This window comes from Anopheles cruzii, chromosome 3 (assembly GCF_943734635.1).
Source record: "Anopheles cruzii chromosome 3, idAnoCruzAS_RS32_06, whole genome shotgun sequence".
NCBI classification, from domain to species: domain Eukaryota; kingdom Metazoa; phylum Arthropoda; class Insecta; order Diptera; family Culicidae; genus Anopheles; species Anopheles cruzii.
Window position 1 is genome coordinate 21534479 of NC_069145.1, and position 21007 is coordinate 21555485.

General features: G+C 56.1%; 1 protein-coding gene across 1 annotated transcript in view; it reads left to right on the plus strand.

The window, feature by feature from the left end:
• Nucleotides 1-1110: 1110 nt before the first annotated feature.
• Nucleotides 1111-21007, plus strand: part of LOC128270041 (uncharacterized) — a 32028-nt gene continuing 12131 nt past the window's right edge. The window contains exon 1 of the mRNA XM_053007444.1: nt 1111-1174. Within this exon, the coding sequence (XP_052863404.1) occupies nt 1111-1174 (64 nt within the window). The remainder of the gene's footprint in view (nt 1175-21007) is intronic.

Here is a 21007-nt window from a genome sequence, read left to right on the forward strand (position 1 = left end):
GATCAGCACGTTGTCGAAGAAAGAGTTCCGCGCAGTTCGTCTCGACAAGTCTTCCGTCTTACTCGCGTTATTCTCCGGGTCTCTTGGCGTGGAGCACGGATCTCCGGTGGCGTGGTGTAATAAGAGTTCGCGTACCGATCGCGTGGCCAACGATTCGCGATCGAGCGCCCGTGGCGATCCGCGCATTTGTTCATTCATCGCATCGATCGCAAGGTGATTCATTCATCGCCCAACCCTGCCTATGCTTAGTCATCGACTTCGGCCACCGATCGCGAACTGATCGATCGTGCGCGGCACAGCACGCGACCTACTGCTGCTGCTGTTGCTACCCTTTTATCGTGATCGCGCGCGAAGAAGAGTGTTTTTGAAGGTGATCATCATCGGTGATGTAGTGAGCGCGCGCGTACTCTGTGTGTACTGTGGTGCGTCAGGCTAGCTTAGGCGTCTCCGTTCCTCGGGGAATACTAAATTAATATCATTCATCACCACAAACAACCTTCAGGGGGTTTGATTTGAAAGCGCCGGCGCGTCGTGGTCGTTTTTCTCCGTTTTTTTGTGAGTCGCGTGAACTAAGAGGCGGTGATCTCTCACACAGTTGCGCCGCATTCCATCATCGGCCCTGCGCCCTGTGTACAGCTATTTAATGAGTTTCACTTAATTTATGGATCGGAGAAGAAGTGGTCCGATTGTGTGCGCGCGAGACCCCCACAATAGGGCGATAGAGGAGAAGGCCGCACCGTGCGTAGTGTAGCGGGTCCCACGAGCGAGCGAGCGAACGAGCTTCCCCGCGGGTGTGTTGGTTTCCGTTTCCGAATTTCGAATTTCGAATGCGTCCGCCGGGTTCGTCGCTACCGCAACCGCCGCCGCCGCCGCCTGACGATCCCGTGAAGCTGGGGCTATAAAAATTGTGAAAAGCTCATTAAAAACAAACAAACGAACGCGAGCGCCCGAAAGCGAGCCCGGAACCAGCATTGGCAGCGCTAGGCAGCGCTTCCGCTTCGAGCCCCGCGAGCCACTATCGGGAAGTGCCGGGGAGAAGATAAAATACGAATTAAACGAAGCAACTCAGGGTTCCCTTCGCTCGACGTCGCACTCCGCACTTCGGGAACGATGGAGCTAGTGCTGCCGGTTATGGTGGCGATCGCCACGATCAGTCTCGCCGCCGTACGCCCAAGTAAGTAGCCCGCGAAGCCGTTTTCAACCTCATCGATCACCAGCGAAGCCACCGGCAGCAGGTGCCGGCTTCCGGTGTTTTTTTTTGGTCCACAGCTGCCCCAAGGGAAGGGTTTCGCGGGTAGAGAATGGGCCACAAATCACACCGCTCGGAGCCCGATTGTGAATTCTTATCGGAAAGGGAAAATCGGCCGTTGCTGCGGCGCTCGAAAGGCCTTGGGGTCGGAGCGTTGCAGCATAGTGCACCTCATCAAGGTGCGCGGCACGCGAAGATCACAAACGATCGTCACGCAACGGGCTCCCTTGCGCGTGATTCAGACGCGAGGGCTTTCCCCAGCCACCGCCACAGGTTGCGTGAATCACGCAAATACGTTTCGCGTTTCGCGTGAAACAGTCCCGAACGCCGAACGGTGTGGTAATGAGACCCGCGACGGGAATGCCACGCGGCATTCCGATGCGCCCTGAAGACACCGGTGAGACGGTTTCTCGGGCCGACCACTCGCCCACTTAGCACCTCTGGAACGGAAAGGAAATTAATCTAATCACCCGCCCGGACGCGATGTAAATTTGGGGATGTGGGGCCAGAGAGGGTGCCGGGGACCGGTAGGCCGACACTTTCGCCACCTTTCCGCATCGCTTGGTCGCGGGCGCTTTAATTCAATTTCCACCTCGGCGGGGAGCCCGCTAAATTGCACACTACCTTCTCTGCAGGGCCTTGGAGCTTTTGGGCGAACCAAATTAACGACATACCAGTGTGCCGTGCCGTGCCGTGCCGTGCCGTGCCGTGCCGTGCCGTGCCGTGCCGTGCCTGGGACCAGTGACAACAACTAGAGTATGCTAATGGATTTTCTTGCTGCCGAGGCCTGTAGGAGATCAAAGGAGGCTCGCTCCGTCGGCTGCGGTTCGTCTCGCGTGCTTTCGGTGGTGATTAGTATCAACTGTCAATTCGAGGGTTCTGGTTGTTTGTTGTGTTGTGTGCGTGGCTCGAGTTTGACACATTCCGCGCGTTTGTTTACACTTTGCGTTCGTGGCTTGAGCCCGCCTTGATAAGAAAGCCCGCTCGGTCTTTTCTCGCCATGTGAGGCCTCTTCCGAGCCGTGGCCTCCTCTGATCGCCGAGTTATGCTTTTAAACAATTAACGCGACCCGGCGGAGAAGACACGGCCACTTTCAGACCCCGGGAGCGGCCGGCTCGCTCCGATGATGTGATTTTCTTGATTGAATTTCTCGCTCGCCTTCGATGAAGTATGTACTCAGTCAATCAAAATTTATTCAGCACTTCGAAAGTAGTTCACCCCCGGGTCGGCCTCGCGTGGACGACCGCCGCCGTGACGGCAGCGAACCCCTGAACCCGGTCGTGTGAACGCCTCCACGCAATCACGGAGGTCGCACCGATTTGGGGGGCCAGCGGTGTTCGGGCGTTGGGGGGCAAAAAACGCGAACGCTTGAAACGAGACGGCCCCAAGAATTCGTTCCCACGCACCACTGGCGGCCGCGGATTGCGATCGCCCCGCCGCCCGGAATGTCATCCTGGGCGACAACAACAACAAAAACGCTTCACCACACAACAAATAAAAAACGGCTCCAGAAAAGACAATCGTTCGACGACGACGACGATCGCGACAATGCAGTCCTGTCCTGTTCGTTAAGCCCCGTCGTCTTATCTTACGCCGGCGCACCAGGACCCGGCGACTCTCGCTGAGAGGATCGAAAGGCGCGCAGCCCACGCTCGGTCGCAGCACTCATTTATCACTGCCGCGGTGCCGCGATCAAGGCGCGAGCGCGGTGTAGGTGCGGTGCGTCGCGACAACGCCTCGCTAATGCCAAAGTAACGAGCCTTGGTGTGTCGGGCCCGGTGGTGGACCGACGAAAAAGAAGAAAAAGTCAGGGCAAGCTTCAGGTGAGCCAAAGGAGGAACCGGCGAGAACCGACACCGACACGCCGGCCAAAGACAATCTCGAACAAGGACACCCATTCCCAGTCCGGCGAAAGATTGAATCTTCGCACATTCGCCACCGGCGGATTGCTGGCGGGTTGGGCGCGTCCTCCGTGGGTGGGTGGGGCTTGCGACACGGAAACGAGTTATTACAGCGCCTCTCCCTCTGCCTGCGCACACTAGACACCCGGTGGGTTGGCTCTAACGGTCGGTCGTCGTCTGGATTCCGGCGCGTAGTTCGTGATTGCGCTTCGTTGCTGCTGGTGCGTAGGTGTCAAAAGTTTCCGCACAGTTTCCGCAACTTCTTGCCGCCGTGCTGTTGGTTGCCTTCGGTTGATCGCCTTCAGTGTCTGCGATCGCCAATCGCCACCAACAAACGGTGGCCTCGTTACGATCGCGTTGATCGCGCGCGGTTGCGAGAAACAGTAAAACAAAAACAAATCAGGTTGGGACGGTCCGAAAGTATCGCGCGGTTTCCGATACTTTCGTCCAGCAAGCTCCGGATCGGTCAATCGTCACATTAACCAGCGCTTAGTTGATGGCAAGTTTGCCGAGCACTCCTAATATTTCCATTTTGTGGGAATGGAATGTTAGTTACGTTGGTTGTCTCCTCGGTTGTTAAGCATTGCGTTCGACAGACACCGGGGAAAGCTACGATTTGGAACAAAAGAATCTCCAGCTACGGTTTGATGGAGGTTGTAATGACGCCCCGGTGTAATGGATGCCCAGTTAGAGCCACATCAAAAATGGGTTTGATTGTCGAGCATATTTTCTGTGCATTTTCCCTGAAACCTCCAAATAGCCCAATAACAGTAACGCAGTTGGGGTGCTCTTCCCAAAAGCCCTCCTAAAAGGCCTTCTGTCACTTATCATAAAAGAAACCGCGCAGCACTTTCGGACCAACCCAACACACCCCAGTTAGGCTTCGATCGCGGCCTATTTTCGTTACATTCGCTCTCTCTGGCGGCGGGCTGCTCCTTGGATAATCCATTTCTGTTTCTGTCTGCCGTCTTGTCCATTGGTTGTTTTTGTTTGCTTCGGCACCCATATCATCGCCCAGTTCCAGCTTGGGGCTACGTTATTAAGGAGGGAGCCGAAATTTGGCACACGAGCAGTAGTGCGGCAACGCTAACGAGCCCTAGCCCCCGAAAAACGCACGGCCCGATGGCACACGCGCCCCGTGCAACGTGAAAATGGGAGAAAAACATCGAAAAGCCGGTCCAGGGGGAAGTGAAACCCATTCTATTGTTTCGCTCGGGTGACAATTACGCATTCCGACGCGAAGCCGGGAACGCCCAAATGAATAAGGGGAAGCAACATAAATAGCGACACAGCGAGGAATCGGATCGCGCAGATCGCGGATTAGCAAAAACGCGATCACGCGAGTTGACGACGATGATGATGATGATTGTTGTGGCGTGTGTTGTGTTTTGGGCCACGTTTTCTTCCGTCGATTCGATTGTTCACTACATCTCAGGCCCCTATCGCTGTCGGGTAATCGACCGATGTCGCCGTTTTTTTCTGGGCCTCAGGCCAGGTTATGTTTTCATCTTTCGACACAGCGGCGCAGCATGCCCCCGACGACGGCGCAATCAAGCCCTCGGTGAGTGAGGGTACCGTCCAAAACTCCAAACAGCCGCCATTCAGGTTTCTAATGCTTTTCGGCATTTCGGTTTTTTGGCAAACGACGCAAACATTCCATTCCACGGCGGCGCTTCGGGGCTGGGGGCTTTTAGCAGCCGCCCAGCTCACCGGAAAGCCGCCCATTACTGTTATTAAATATCATTACGATTAATTTCGCTTATTATTTCATTCTTTCGCCCCGGATCGGCTCGGCCGGATTATTGCGCGCGACTACCGGTGCCCCGGCGCGCTGTTTGCTCTAATGATGGATCGTCATTCCACGTCATTTTGGGGTCGCTTACGGGTGACGGGCGGGTTTCTCTGTTCGGGGCCCGCTTGTCGACACCTTCACCTCCGGGCCCGAAACAACGCCGGGACGCTGGACAAAATCTGAAAGTACCGCGAGCGAAACGTAGGTCTCGGTAGGTGTCGAATTTGTCGAAATATTGGCCCGTCTGTCCGAGAGGAACCCCCATCAGGTCGGTGTCTCATTACCCTCCCCATCCGACCGAAAGAAAAAACCGCCCGTAGAGACGCCGGCTTCCCATCATCCGTCGGTCGGTAGCTCGTCCATTCTTTTCGCGGCCCAGCGTCTCCAGCAACGATAGTTGGAGGAAGAATGGAGCCAGAGAGCTTTTCGGCGTAAGGCATTTTTTAAATAACGATAATTTCCCAGTTCCCCCTTGCGTTCCCGAGGTGATCCGGATGGTCGGTAACCGAATTAGGCACACGTTGGTCAGACATTCCCGGACCGGAGTTGCTGCCAGAGTGTGCTGTGCTGCGCGGCGGTGTGTGTGGATAATCGTCCCCTGGGCTGGGAGACTTAATGATACCGATACCGATGGTGCCACCGATCGCCCTCATCGTCGTCGTCGTCGTCGTCGTCGAATCCAAGATGATGATGATGCACACAGACAGGCGAGGTGAGCATTAGTCGCGGTCCCGAGATTGATCGTGGTCCCCGGGTCGGCATGGGAAAATCGGGAAAACAAGATTAAGCACCCGGGCGTCGCATCGCTGCGCTGCGGCCACGGAAGTCGTCCGGGGGACCAGGCGTGTCGCGTCCATTCTCTCGCGGTGGCCGAGTTCCCATTCCGAGTAAGCTTCCATAACCGATTGAGGCATTCAGGGGTTGCGTCCGATTCGGTCCGATCCGGTTCCGCGTTTCAGGGTCCGCTCGGTGAATGAATGATCTCGGTGGGAGCGCTCTCAAGAAGGGGCCATCTGGCCTCCTGGCCGCGTGTGGTCCGCCGGTCGACGGTGAGCGGCGAGGGGATTAGTTGCTTTTGAACTTCGCGTCCACTTAAGCGCCAGATGCTAAGGCGACGACACGGCGTCTGCGGGCAATTAAAATGTCATTTCAGAAACTATTTACTGGTGCCGCCGAAGCGGGATCGTCCAGTGGGTTCTAGCAACGGGCGCAACCTGTCGCCAGCGCCAGATCAGGCGTCTGTCACCGTGCTGCAAGGTGATCCCTACTTTCCTGGGTCGCCTGCGAAGGGCTGCTCAATTTCCTGCACACGCGCCCCCGATAAGTCCGACGTGCGCGGTGCTCGTCATATGGTCGCCCAAGGATCGGAGGCGTCTACGCAGCGATTTCGGGCGGTGGTTCCCGACTGCTTCGTCTTCCCTCCAGTGGAACAGTTGGCCGTAATTGCGGTCCGGGTGTAATCGATCGGATCGAGCGATCCGACCACGAGCGCACGGGCTGCGTGGGGTTCGAGTTCAAAAGTCGACTTCCGGCCGGTCGGCCGTAAATCAATCCTAGCGGTTGCCTAGGGGTCGCCGGTCGGATCGGGGTTCGCAAAACGGGGTTCGGTACGCAAATTGGTGCGCTTCCCCTCCCCCTTCGGCACCCATAAATCGGTTTCCGGTATTTTTGCAAAACAATCGGAAATAGAAAATTGGAGCCAAATTGGAGATGCCTCCTTCGGGGCCACGGAGAGGATGCCTGAAGCCCCACACGGACACATGCGCGTGTGGCTGCACTAGACTGGTGGCCACATATGTGCGTTTCACTACGCCCGCCCGCCCGCCATTTCCGGTTACCCTCCCAGCGAGCGTGGGGAGCGATAAACGTTGAAGAGAAACTAAAGCCCCCGGGGAGGTACGAACCCCGAACGGGGGGAAGATGGCCACTCGAAGCGACCACGCATAAAAGACCTTCCTGGTTGATGGATAATGGTGTGCTGCTCGTAAAACAGATTTCCCGCTTAGCTCCGGCTGCGAGAGATGAGGTCCACAGACACGGACCACGACGTGTGACATGTAATTGCGTGTAGCCGAGGCCCCCGGGCCGTGAGACGTGAGTTTCTGGAGTTTCTCGCTCGATCCGGACACCGCAGGCATCGGCGCCCGGCGCCTGACAGAATGTCCAAATAGTCCAACCCCTTTATCTTGTCCGGGTGCCGGGATCGTTTGCGCCGGCATTGGTTGCATGTAGTTCCTGTTCACTGATGCTTCCATTACCACCTCAACTGTGTTTACAAACTCTTGTCGTACCAAACTCGGCCTAGGGTTACGTCAGAAATGGGGCAAACATCGGTCAAAACAGTTCCGAGCGTTGTACTCATTGAAGAAAAATATTTGGAATGGAGATTGGGGTAAATTACTGCCAACTGTCACAGCCATCATCACATCATTATCATCATCATCATTCATATGCAAAAGGTTTGGTCCGGAAAGGTTCCGGACCTTTGACAGTTGTTGACTGGCCAAATTTCCCTAGGTATCAATGCGCAGCAGTGTGTGTGTCCAAGAGGTCCCAGTATTTGATGAGCCAAGCTCGTTTAACAGCTCGAGCTGTCCCGAGGATTTATTTCTCGCCCCAAGGCTAACCTTCAAAACGCAGGTGCACGTCCAGGCCTTGTCCGGAGCGCTCTCGCATGTGCACGGCGCACGCAACGATGTTGCGTGCGTGTGTGGCTGGCTGCTGGGTATCTGACTCCGGCCGGCCTTCGGCCAGATGTGGAGATGGGTGCTACAAATTGGAAGCGCCGCAAATCGCCGAACAACTTCTTGCAAAGCCTAATTACCAACTGTTGCGAGCATGCGAAGCAGCGAGCGCGCGTGGCCGTGGAATCCGGTGGACCAGAAATGGTTAAACGATGGGGCAGCCCTTCTCGACTGGCGAGCTCGATGTCGATGTTTTAAATGTCACTTTAAACGCGGCCTCTCCGAGTCCCGCAATTACGACCATTGGTTTATGCAAATGACGCCCTATTCGCCCTGCGGGTGCAAACAAATCATTCTGCGCCGGGAAACCCCGAAACCGGAAATGCCCTCTCCGACGCGAGTGCTCCGTTATCGGCCCGAAGAACAGGTTCACCGTCCCTCGAACCCAACTGAAATCGGCAACACCTTTCACCGACTTCACCGATGCTTTTGGGCCGCTCCCGGGAGTTCCACCACCATCCACTCCGGTGTGCTCCAGTTTCTTTCGGGATCTGAGTTGGTTGGCCCTTTCCGATCGCGCGATCACGGGAACGGGTTCGTAATGAACGCCCCGGGGGCGCTGGTGGCTTGAGAACCCCCAGTAAAGTCGCCCAGTGTGTCGCCGAAAAAGGTTGTCCGGGAAAACCGGGACGGGAACGGACGGTCCGGTGTGTCCCAGAAACACACGCGCTGCAACCTGCTGCAGCCTGCGGGCCAAAGTCGCGATACCTCGCCGGATTCGTCGTCGGAATTTGATTTCCTGTAATCAATTCCGAAACCCCCTTCTTATCTGCGGCGGGATATCTGGTCGGACCCTCCAGAGCCCCGGGCGGGTACGACCGATGTTCGGCGAACTGGCGAGCGAGATAAGGCGTTGCGTGTGTCACAGGACCAGCCGCAGAGGAAGCACGAGCGAAAGAGAGAGAAGAGAGAGAGAGAGCGCGCGAGGGCATCGTAAAAGATCGCCCAGAACTGAAGCATGGGTTGAAGAATATTAACGAGCACCGGCGGCGCACCAGGACGCGGTGCGGCTCCTGCTGCTCATCTGTCAGTGGTCATCGGCCCCTCGCTTCCCCCCGGCTCCCTCCCGCAGGGGGCTCCATCCGACGAGGCAATTAATAACATTCCAATTTCGCCAGCACGCCAGGACGGACGGACGGACGCCAGCTTTCTGTTGAACCTGCGTTCGTCCTTCTGTGCGCTCGAATATCTCGGAATTCGGTCGGCCAACAAAACTCGCCATCGTCGTCGCAAACTTTGTGTCGTGTCGTAGGCCCCGCCGTACAGAGCGGAACCAGCTGCAGCTGCTGCAGAGCTGTCGAACGGGTTTCGCGCATAAAATTGCGAGCCCGCGGGCCGCGTGAAAACTGTCTCTCGGTGCCGCGTGCACCACGCGCCGCGGTCCTCGTGACCGACGTGGCCAACATGGCCAACCGCGCACCGGCCGGCCAGCAACCTGTCAGCCAGCTGGCTGGAGGAGTCGAGCGACATTCAGTTTTTTTTCGTTTCTTGTAGCGCTCCTTCGGGCGCGTCTGGAGATCGCCCTTCAAAGGGACTACATGGCCATGAATAAAACACGAATGCTTTCCCGGTGAATGCTGATCCGGCGACCGACCGACAGAAGAAGGAGAAGTCGAGGTTCAATAGGAACGATTCGCGTGTGTGCCGATCGCGTTTTTACCCAACCGAAAACCTCTGAGTTCTACGAACGGGACGGCATCAAACGGGCTGACCGCTAGCGACTAACGAAGCCCACCGAAGCCCAGATAACTTTGAGTAGCGCAAACGCGATACAGAAAAATCGAGAAAACAAATCCTAAAACAGGGGGAACCGAACGAGCAACCGAAAGAAAGAGCGAGAAGCGAGAAGCGGGACCAAACACTGAAAACAACCTCCAAACTGAACGGACCAAAAAAAAGGAACATGGCCGCGGCCGAACAGTATGAATATAAAAATTTTTCGGCACCATAATTACAGTTATTAAAGGCGGGAGTGGTAAAGGATACGGCTCGGGCTCCCCACCCCGCATGGGCGGAGCGTCCCTCACGGTTTCGCCGCTCAGGTCGCAGCGAGGCAGCCGAGGGAGCCGGCTGCTAACCGGCTGCCCGGCTGGCTGCTGGAAACTAATTATCATAATAATATTCACTCGATCTTTTCTTCTTGCTCGCGCCCAAGGATGTGGCGTGCTCATGTTGAGCATTATTTTTTCCCCTTTTTCCTTCGCTTACCTTTGCTTCACATCCGCCCGCCCGGACCGCGGGCTCTCCGCGGCAGTCCTTCTTGCGAGCGGATGCTGCTGTTGGGCCGCCGCGCCACATCGCGATAGCCATTCATTTTGCGTGTGCGCGAGCGCGCGCCGAGAGCGCCTCTACCGGGCGCTGTGTGAATGTCGTGACGGCGCACGGAAGGCTCGCGGGCTCTCGCGGGTCGGATCCGCTTGCGCTAAGCATCGGGCGGCACTGCACGCCAATCATCCGGCGCAAGTGATCATTTGCGCACTCGCATCGTCATCGGTCGGTTGGTGTCGTCGTCGCGACTCGGCAATCGATCGTTTGGCAGGAGCTCTGCCGGTTCCTTGATTACCGACCGATTCACCTGCACCGGTTCCCTATCGCTTCGGCGCCAACAATCAGCAGCATCTGGTGAAAGGCGATCGCGCGCTCCGGGTGGAAACCAAAATACTCATCGCCGTAGCTCGAACTGTCACATCTTGAGCGCGCCACATAGTTGTAGTCCGGTCCACCAGCGCTCTCATCAATCACCGGGACGGGTGGTAATCGGATCGTTCAGATCGCGCTGGGTGCCCTGGGCGCCCCCTGGCGGATTCGGGACATGTTTGCCTACTTCGCATTATTGCGTTTTACGAGCGCTTGATTGAGCCCATAAAAATCGAAGCTCCCTGACCCCGGCGGAGATCGACCAGGGCGCGTGACCGACAGGCCGACCAGCAGGGTGGCTGGCCGTGAGAGAGATGCCAGAGGGCATCCTGCTGCCACAGGTCTTCGGTTTTACGACCACCACCGACCATAGACACTCTAGCTGGCGCTGGAGCGGGGAACAAATTATGACTTCCTTCCTGCCTGTGGACCGGTGACCGGTGACTTAGGCTCAGCATCTGCTCCAGCATCTCTGGCGGCGATTGATCTCTGTGGGTCTGTGGGCGCCTCGCGGACGACGATCGTCGAAAACGCCAGACCAGTCGACCAGTGGCCACAACCACAGGCAAAAACAACAGCAGAAACCGCGATGCGTCGAAGGAAACTATAAATCTGGTTTACCTGGTCTTCTGGTCGGAGCACACTTCGCTCCGTCGGTCGCGTCCGGTCCGAGTCCCCGAGCGTCCGAGTCCGTCTCCGAGCGTAACGAGCGAAGAAAAATGAAACATTTTAATGGAGATTTAGTAGAGCTGTGGTGTGGTGGCCGCCCTGCTGCGTGTGTGGGGACCCACAAATCGCCGTCCACCGCGATCCGCGATCTCCATCATCGCCACCGACGGCTTCAGGTGGCCCTTCAGCTCGATCCGGGGCTTTGTAGGGCTTAGTTTCCGAAGTACGATCGACACAGGCCCCCGCCTGTGAGTGATGAAGTTTAACCTAAGCGCGGCCGTTAATCTGTAGGACCCAGCCCAGCGAGGTGGTGCGCAATCGATTTCCTAGTTCCACGGGCCCCAATATGTAGGCCAACATCTCTCGGTCAGCTCTAAAACACTGGGAGCCGTGGACTGGAAGCTGGGACCATGGAACCATCCGGGCTCATCATCAATTACGCGCGCGGACGAGCCCGCTGACCGGACCATCGGCCGGTGCGTATGGGAACCCGTCTGGTGCTGGCGTGGAGAAGAACTAGGGCTCCCCGCCGTAGGCCGCTTACGGTACTCCGCCGTCGGTCACTGGATCCCCCCCCGGACGTTCGCGACGCTAATTTACATGACTCTGCGCAGTTCGGTGTTTTTCCTCCGGTTCTACTATTACCGACCGCGACTTCGCGAACGAACATGATGATGGTCCCTCGCTTCGCCGCTGGTAATGCTGGACGTTTCTGCTGATGGTGCCCAGGTCCCGGGACCACCGTTCCTAGCCGCCGTGTTGGGCTAAGTTCTGGGAAGCTGTCTCTGCGGCTGCTAATGAAAGCGCCTGGTGTGCACACAAAACACACACGGCTACACGGCGCTGTCCAGGGTCTAATGATGCGTTGCGCAAGTCCGGACAGGAAGACGAGCTTATTGGGCATTTTCACTCCCCGAGCTTCGGCTCGGATCTCACGGCGTTCCCATGGGAGAAGACGGTGCAAGCCGTCGGTGTCTTCGGAGGACCACCACCTCCCGGAGGACTCGACCCGGAGATGAAGACATTGACTTTTTCGGACGTCGAAGACGCCCCGCTGCGTTCTGTGGCTGCGACTGTCTGTGTGTGTGTCTTGGCTCCAATCGCTCTGCATCATTCTGGTCTGGACCGATCGGAGCTCCGGTACTTTGCATACGATTAGCGTCGATCAAGTCGTCGTCGTCGTTTGGGGCGTAAGCATTTATTTACTTTCGCCATTTCACGGACCCCCCGAATGACATTCGGGGGTTATTTTTGGCAAACACACGGTGGGTTAGATCATCGCGCAGAAACCCGCCGCGGCTGATAAGTGGCAGGCGGCCGCGAAGGCGAGTGCACGACCACCAGCGGCGGCGGCGGCGGCAGGACCAGGATCAGGATCAGGGTGTGGTGGTGGTACACAAACAGCGCGCAGCTCTCGAGATCTGAAGACGACGGCGGCAACGGCGGTGGTTCACACGCCGGTGCCGTGTACCGTGAGGAGCGACCGGAACCACACAAGAATTTATGACACTTCCCAATCCCAAACGTCAAACCGGCCGCCTTTCAGCCGTTTCGTCGAAAGCGCACACACGGCACACGATAAGTCGTGGGGCGGTGGTAACACATGGGTTGAAAAGTCCTGAGCCTAAATTACCGTTCAAGCGAAGCAGTGGCTTGGAAAGTGTTGCAAGTACTCCATTCCTCCATAAATAACAAACAAACGTCGAGAGCAAGTGGTGAACCTCATCCAAAGTGGTCGAAAGCACACCAATCGGCTGGAAAGGTTATGGTCTCGGTATTTTGGGATGTGCGTAGTGTAATATTGCGATTACTTAATATACTGCGATTATCTTAAAAAGGGAAATACCACCAATAGTTAATATTATACAACGTTATTGGAGTTGTTTCATCAAGACAACGCACCGAGTCACACCGAGTCACTATTTTAAGGCAAAACACAAATCGTTCTACAAAAGTGGTATTGAAAAATTGGAGCGGCACAGGAATGATTGTGTGGCTCTTGGAGGAGATTACGTTGATGATTACGATTTCCTACTTAGGCTCGGTACTTTTTAGCCCACATGTTAAACAATCAGTGTTTAAGTACAAAGTTTGTTTCCCATCAAACGGATTGTTTGCCGCCAGATAAAGGCGGGCGTGGGCGCGGGCGCAACAATTCTCCAACGGTTACGCCGCCGCATCACCCGATCACCGGTGGAACTTTTCGGGAATGCCCAACCTACGGAGCCGTCGTCGTCGGTGGTGACGTCAATAGGCGCAACCGATTTTCTTAGACTTTACGCCCGGACTTTACGCCTGCCTGGTGGCCGGGGCCTCCAGAATGGGGAAAAACTCTTGGGAACCCGGCGGTCCCAGGATCCCATCGCGGACCCGGCCCCGGAGTTCAGATTACAAGCGAAAGTAAATCAACTGCACAAATGAACCCTTCATTTTAATATTTGAGTTTCGGGGCGCGTCCCTTATTGGCCCGTCCGTCCAACAACCCGTCTTAATAAGCCCGTCGCCTTCGTCGCCGCTATGGGACGTGTGCGAACGTGTGGAGCAGGCAGCTCCAAACTCCTGGTCCCTCCCAGAGAGAGTCTAAGGGCTTCCGATCAAATATGAAATCGGATACTCTGCTGCTGCCGTTGGTGAGTTATGCAAAAAAGGGGTCCAAGTCTTCCACATCTCACCGTGACCGGGATTCGGGGCGAACAAACATTCTTGTGGTTTATTGTCTTTGCTTCTGGTGCACTTCGGGCCGGGCCAAGCCGGGCCGGACCGGGATTGAAACAGAAGACCTCCGATGTAAACCGACCGAATCCCAACGGCCCAGCGTCGCCGTCTCCGTTGTGCTTCCCGCTTCCGCTTGGCGATAAATCACAAACTCCTCTGTCCCTCTGTGGCTCATCCGATACCCTGTTTCCGGTCGGTCCGGTCGGTCGGTTGGTCGCTCGATGCTGTTTTTTTTTGTCGTCAGCTACTCGACCTCGTTCCGGGTGTGTCCGTTCCGCCAAACCGTTGACACAGCCGACCGAAACCATCTCTCGTCCGCCGAAACGAGAAAACTTTTCCAGAACCCACAGGGAAGAGGGCCTTCTGGGTGTGTGTGTGTGTTTGATTCCTGGAACCTTCCGAGATCGATCTTCCGTTCGATTTGGGATAAAGGACACACACAAGTTTCCGGGGGTGGAACTTTTCTTACCACATCCCACACCACCCCCAGGAAAAGGCTAAATTAAAATCTGGGACCCATCATCGGATTGAAAGATTGATTACAAATCCGGTCCCAAACGCCATTAGCGCTTTGCCGAAGGTCAGCCTGGACCTCTCTCTCTCTTTCGGCTCACATCCATCAGCATCCAAAAGTTCAGAGTACTGCGCGCCTACGCGCGCCCACATTCTTCGCGGTCCTTTCGGTCCGCGGGTCCAAAGTGGTGGTCCACGGGTCCTTGACGAGACGAGTACCCGCCTGTCGGAGTGCTTGGTGGGAACCGCATAACAATTTCATCATCATCGTCAAATGGCGTCAGCTTTTCGAGTGCGCCGCTACCGGCTTTGTGAGCCACATTTCGGTGCCTCACCACCCTGGACTGATGATGGCCTCAAGTGGGACCGGGACCGGCGCTGGCGCTGGAGAGCACTGGAGGATCGTCACCGGGAAGTTTACCGTTTACCGGGACCGACGCACACCGAGATCGGCCAACATCATTCTTATTTTTAACCCGGACTGTCAACAAGACGCTGGAGGATGTGGAGACTTTTTCGCTCACCACCAAAGACGGTCTCGGCCTTCCTAGCCGGGGGTAACCCAATCCCGCAATCCGCAAACCGAAAGCTGAAACCGACGGACGGTCTGTGGGCCCCCAGAATGTTGAAAATGGAGATGTTTCTCGCTGTTTCTCGGTCCCGACCCAACTGTCACTTTGGTCCAGGGTTGCCCCTGGAGGCACTCCACCCCGTAGCTGGAGCATCTTCCGGGGCTTGCCGTTCTCGCTTGTGCAGTGTTGCAGTTTCTCCGCAGGCCAGCAACAGAATCCTAGTGCTCTGTGAGGTAGTTTTAAGTTACGCTCTACCCTCTCCGGTGTCCGGTAGGCTCTGCGGATTGCGTTACGACTGCGTTTCACACGGACGCGAACCAGCGAACGCGATTAGTGCGTTAAACTCTCTCGGCCCGGCGACGACACCGGCCATAAAGTTACGAGAGTGCGCGCTCCGCCAGAGGTCGCCCTCGTCGTTAATCTTTCACTCACCGTGTGCTCCGTTTCCGGCGACAGCGGGGAGGGTCCAGAGCAACGTGAACACGCCGGAACGGCCGCGGTTTGTGTGTAAATCGACGATCGCCGTCGATCGCGGCAAGTTGTGTGAACCTGTTCCGAGGTTCTGCGGGCCGCCTTGTGGTCGTAAAATGTTATTATCAGTTTCGAGAACCTGTTCCCGGGCACACGCGGCCCGGCGGGCCCCCTGCAGCTTCTGCTGGCAAGACCCCGTCGTTGCATCAGGTGGGCGCAGGCAACAGAAGATATGATAAATAAATCTACCCGCCATCTTACGCCGGTGTGGACGTGAGGAGGCCCGGAATCGTGCCGAGCCGGAGCTTGCGCCTCCCATTGCTCGCGTTAGAGATCATTGAACAACAACAACAGCAAGGGGGTGGTGGCGGAGAATGGGCGCTCCTACGGTGCCAACCCCGAGCGGCCAACAAACCGAATGCAATTACACCATTTACGAAGCGGGTATGCTTAGAATTCCGGCGGCACAGCGGAGATCGGCAGATCGGTGAAAACTTTTCCCCAACACACACACACACACACACGCGGGCGCGAGGGGTGGCGACGCCCATCGCGATAGGCAAACCGGTGAAATTGGCATCTTGTGGCCGCCTGCGAAATTCTTCGGCGAAAAGCCGGCCGCCGAGAAGTCGGAAGAGTTGGGCGACGGGCACAGGCACACACATTGGGATTCCTGCCTCTGGTCGATGGATGGAGCCACGGAGGGGGCGCGGGACAAACGATAAATAAACATGTACAACTAGTCCACCGCCTGCCCCGGCACGCGCCCGCGCAGCCACATGAAACGGGGTCCGGGACCGGATGGCTTTGCCCAGGTGAAAGAAGTTTCCGACCTCTCTCTCTCGGTGGAGGAACTTGAACCTAGGGGGGCTGCGCAACGAAGAAATGTAACATATTAACAGCATTCAGCATTCAGCGCCCACCGCGTGGCGACCTCGGGGAAGGGGGGCCCGGCCGCACGCGGTACAAACAAAAATGCTTTTCACCCGCCGACCGACCGAGCGGTCGGCCTCTTGCATTGAAATGAACTGCGCGCGTGGAACCGCGCCACTCTCTTGTGGCGCACATTTCGTAGTCGGATTCCCCGGCGGTTGCGGTATTCGGAGCACTCGCCGCGCCGAAGTCGCATTGTCCGCCGCCGTTATGGGCCGTGTCGGCAGAGGCTAGGGCCACAAGTTGTGGCCATGCTCCACTGCCCAAAATACACAACTCATCTAATCTAATTCGCCAAATCCGGACTGCGGTCCTTCAGTCGCAACGATTTGGTGCTCGCGGATGCCTCGCCAACTTTGGTCCTACGGAGTGGCTGCCAGAGAAGCCGCTGTACCGCCGGGGTGTTCAATAAGTTTTGTGCTCGTTCCGGAGCCGAAGAATCAGGTTCACATCACTCTATAGCCTCTTGTCTTAACTCAGGATCATGGTGATAGACCCAAGCCTCATCCATAGTGATGAGTTGACGCACAAAATTCACTTTATCCTTTCGAAAACGCTTCACAAAGAATGAAGTGACCGATTGAAATGAAACCTCAGATACGTTCATATGAAGAGTGTATCAACATGAAAAAATTAATTCGGCTGGTAGCAGTGCCCTCTGTTATAGAAACGCAAAGCTTATTGAACAACCCGATACGCCACAAGTTGTAGCCGTGTGCTGTACCTATGGTCGGTTGATGTTTTGGGGGAAACGGAGGCACTCGCAGCCCGATCTGTGTGTGACCGATCGGGCGAGACAAATGCGGGCGTCAGTTTCCGCGTTCCGCTAACGGAGTGTGGAGTGTTTTCGGGAATCATGCTTCCTGCCGGCGATCACTTTGCGGCGTGAATGGTAGCCCCTCAGTTATGACCCCTCCGCCCCAGACGTCCAGACGTCGAGATCCGAACCATCCTGTACCTGGTCCGGCACGCATTAGTAACGGCGTGTTTCGGGACCACGGACCATCCGGACAACGGCGACGACGACGACGCACCGGAATACTTATACGTTTACGATTTAATTCTATTAATGCCCATCGAAGCATGTAATTAAAAGTATTTCAATCCGTCGGTCGGGCCCCGTGGTTCGGTTCAGGTCTCGCGCCAATCCAGGATGGAGATCGATCGGGACGAATCGACCCACGACCAACCCGCGCCGTGCCGTGTGATCGTGGAGGGCACGAAGAGGGCTCGAAAGGCGAAAGCGCTAAGCGCTGTAAACGCTGTTCTCCTATTCCGAGGTTTTACTACGGATTAAACCAGGGACGGGTCTATGTGGATGACTGATTGAAACCGAGAGGCCATGTCGAGAGTTATTGGAGCCACAAACGAAGCGGAGTGAGACACCAATAAAACTTACGCTCGACTTGGCCTCTCGAGGTGGCAGCAGATAAAACTGCCGTTGTCGATCGTTGATGTCTTCATCAGCGTCCATCATGCTTTTGGGGTGATTTGAAATCGAAAACCCGCGAATTACCCTACCAGAAACACCGCGGGAGAGAAAGACCGTGTCACAAAAAACCGTGCAAATGACAGCAGTGTTTGTGCGTGTGTGTGTGCTGCGCAGTTTCAGCACGCAGCCCAACCCAGCGTACGCAACCACGTACCAGGGCGATCCATTTCAGGGCTTTACATTCGCGGGTTTGGTGCGCAAAACTTTGAAGCCCCAAATGTGCGCCCAGACGGGGGAAACACGGCAGCGAGGTGGCGGGTCTGCGATCTCGGGCGAGCGCCACAAATCATCCTTCGTTTCGACGTGTAAGTGGCCTTTTTCTCAATCACCGCGGCGGCGGCCGTGATGAGGATGATGGTTCTTTTGGGGCCGCCGGACGATGAGCCGCGGCCCGGGCGAAACGATGGAAATTATGTGGTTTAGGAAATAGAATACCAAATCTCCGGCACACGGAGGCCTCCTCGAGAGGTAATTATTTCGTACGAAGAAACGTCCAAGGCACGCCACGGCTGGACTGGCAGCAGGCAGCAGCTGGTAAAAGGTTTCAATCCAATTTCGAATCCCAATCCTCGTTTGGAATGTGGATATGGATTTCCGTTTTGCTTCTCCACTTTGCTTCGGCCGTCGGCCGGGCCGGGCGTCTCCCGGGGATTTGTGAGCTTTGGATGATTTAATTGTTCAATTTCCAGGCCCCGCATTAGGTAAGATGGCTGGCTGGCCGCCGGGAGTCTGCTAATGAAGCCTTCGGGGCGATGCGCCAGAACCTGGCCGTAGCAGTAAAACCTGATTCGCCCGGCCTCCTCCGGACTCCGGATGTCGATGAACTGGCGTGTCGGTCGGCAAAGCACCACCAGCGGCCGGATATTGATTTTTCAAGCACAGACGCTGGCTACTTTCTTCTGTGGCGTGCCAGTGCGATGTCTTCTCGAGCTCGATGCTCCCAAAATGGTCACACCTTTCACTCGCGCCACAGGAATTGGCGAGGGCGATCCCAGGGCGCGCCGATCTGCTTTGCGAACCGGCAACACACGGTGGGTTGGGACCCACTTAACGAACCGCAGCAGCCGAACCGCAGTCCAAGTCACCAGCACCGGAGGAATTCGTTCCGGATTGTCAATAGATCCGATCTCGTCGTCGTCACTGGCACCGCTCGTCGAAGCGCGCGCCTTATTCGGTGTATGTGTGTGTCCCTGTTCCTCTCGCTCTCTTTTTCTCCTTCCCACCGTTTTCTGCCACGGCAGAGCGGGTTAATTCACTCGAAACGAACCAAAAACCCGTCTCAGATTAGATCTGGTCCCAAGCCTACGAGATCCTGGACTCTCGCGTCCGCGGGCTTCCCGGGGCCACGGGATCGGCTGCGGGATGTGTTCGCACTGCCTGTGTACCGTTCCGCGGTACCCCTCACCCCTCCCCTTCCCTGACGAGACACTTTCGTCTGGCGTGATTGATGATTCTAATCTGCTCACTTAAATCTAACATCAAATTAAAATTAATCGTATCACAATAAACATTTATTCGGCGAGCGGCGTCGACCAGTTCGCCCAGACGAACTGGGCGAACAACGGTCGAACATGTCGAAGTGGCACTGCGAGAGCCGCACCCAACCCCCCACATGGTGGGGGGGATACATGACAATTGGATTTTCGGGCTTGACGAAAATGACAACGCAGCGGAGCGCAGCGGTCCAACTCCAACTTTGCTGGCGACCCTCGGAGCCGGGGTCGCGCAAAAAAGTGTAAGCCAGCGAACGGGGCGAACGACATAACGCTTGAGACGATCGACACCGAAGGCCGAAATGATCGAGTGAGCAGGTTTTAATCTTCGAATCGCTGTACGCCAAACCGAGGTGCGCAAGGCGCATAGATCGCGATCGCTAGCTAGCGTGCGTGAAAGGCGCTCCTCTCGAGAGCTCATTAGATTCGCTCGAAAATTAGATGATCCACCCGAACCGACCGACGTTGTGCGCCGCGCCGGCGAGTAATTTAGCGTCCGCCGGTTTTTTTTTCTCGGGCCGAAGGAAAGTGCAAGACCGCCTGGACGCGCCTGAAGTAGCGTCTTCGCGGGTAGTTTAAATGATTTCACCGGCTCTTCGGCACCGGCTCCGGACATTAATTTCCCATCTTGCGCCCCCGAGAGGATCGGACCTGTGCCGTGGATAATGATCGCCGGGGTCTCGTGGGGCCCCTAGCGATCGCCAGGCCAGTTCGATCGCGCTCCACAAACTGTGCACCGGATCCTCGCGGTGCTGGTGGCCGTAACCAGAGACGGATTTTTCATGGCGCGTTTCCCAGCTTTCTGCGCGGGCCCTAACGGAATCTGTGGGCTCCCTGTGAGCCAACGAGTGAACCACTTTTTAATTACTCTATTCCCGAAACGAAAATCCCCCTCGGCCAAGCCGGAAAAACGGTTGAAAACATTGCACAAAACGGGGAAACTAAAGTGTTACGTCCGAAAAGCGGGCTCCATTCTGAGTGAGCGGGTGCGACTTAAGGAGGCGAAAATGGCCCCATTCATCGACGTTCGTGGCCCCGAAAAATATGAGAATTGCTAACGAGCTCGTTTTGGCCGCCGCCGTCGCCGGGCGCGCTTTTTCTTCATTTCCCTCGAATCACGTGAAAAGTGCGCCCGTCTGCGAGAATGATTTTCATTGTTTTTGTGTTGCGTTTTATGTTTTCTGTTTTTGTTTTATTGTTAATTCCACCCTATTATGCTGGCCTCGGCGCAGCGGCGTTTCGTGTTGCATAAATGCGCTGGCTGCTTCCAGCGCATTGTTGTAACGCACACTTCGCGCCCAAGAACTGATGACAAAATCGAATCGAATGCCAACGCTTTTTTGCGCCTTTTTGTTTCTGAGGCTTTCTATCTGGTTCGGCGACGGTTTGGGCCACCCTAAAACCCCCAGTCCTCAGGCGCGCGCTGAGCTCAAATTACATCGATTAATTCATTACGCAAGGATTGGGGTTTCGCGCTGCGCGGACACAATGTTCGCGCTCCGGTTTTTGGTTGATAATTGGCTTCATTAGGCCCACCCGGGGGGGAGAGTCCATATCAGAGTTGAATCGATGCGCCTGTGGTGCAATTAAAGGTAGAGAGACAGAGAGACCACAGTAGTTGGTTGAAGTGACAGGTTTTTTTGCTTCTGCCGCTGCCGAAGCAATTATTAGGTGCCACACTCAAAGAGATCCTAAAAAATCTGCTAATCTGTCAACACGGCAAAAAAACAACAACAACAACCACAGTCAGCGGCCACTCCGTTTCCGGCCCCAAAAACTGTAAACAAGCGGGCGACGATCGCTCGCCCAAAACCGCAGAGACCGCC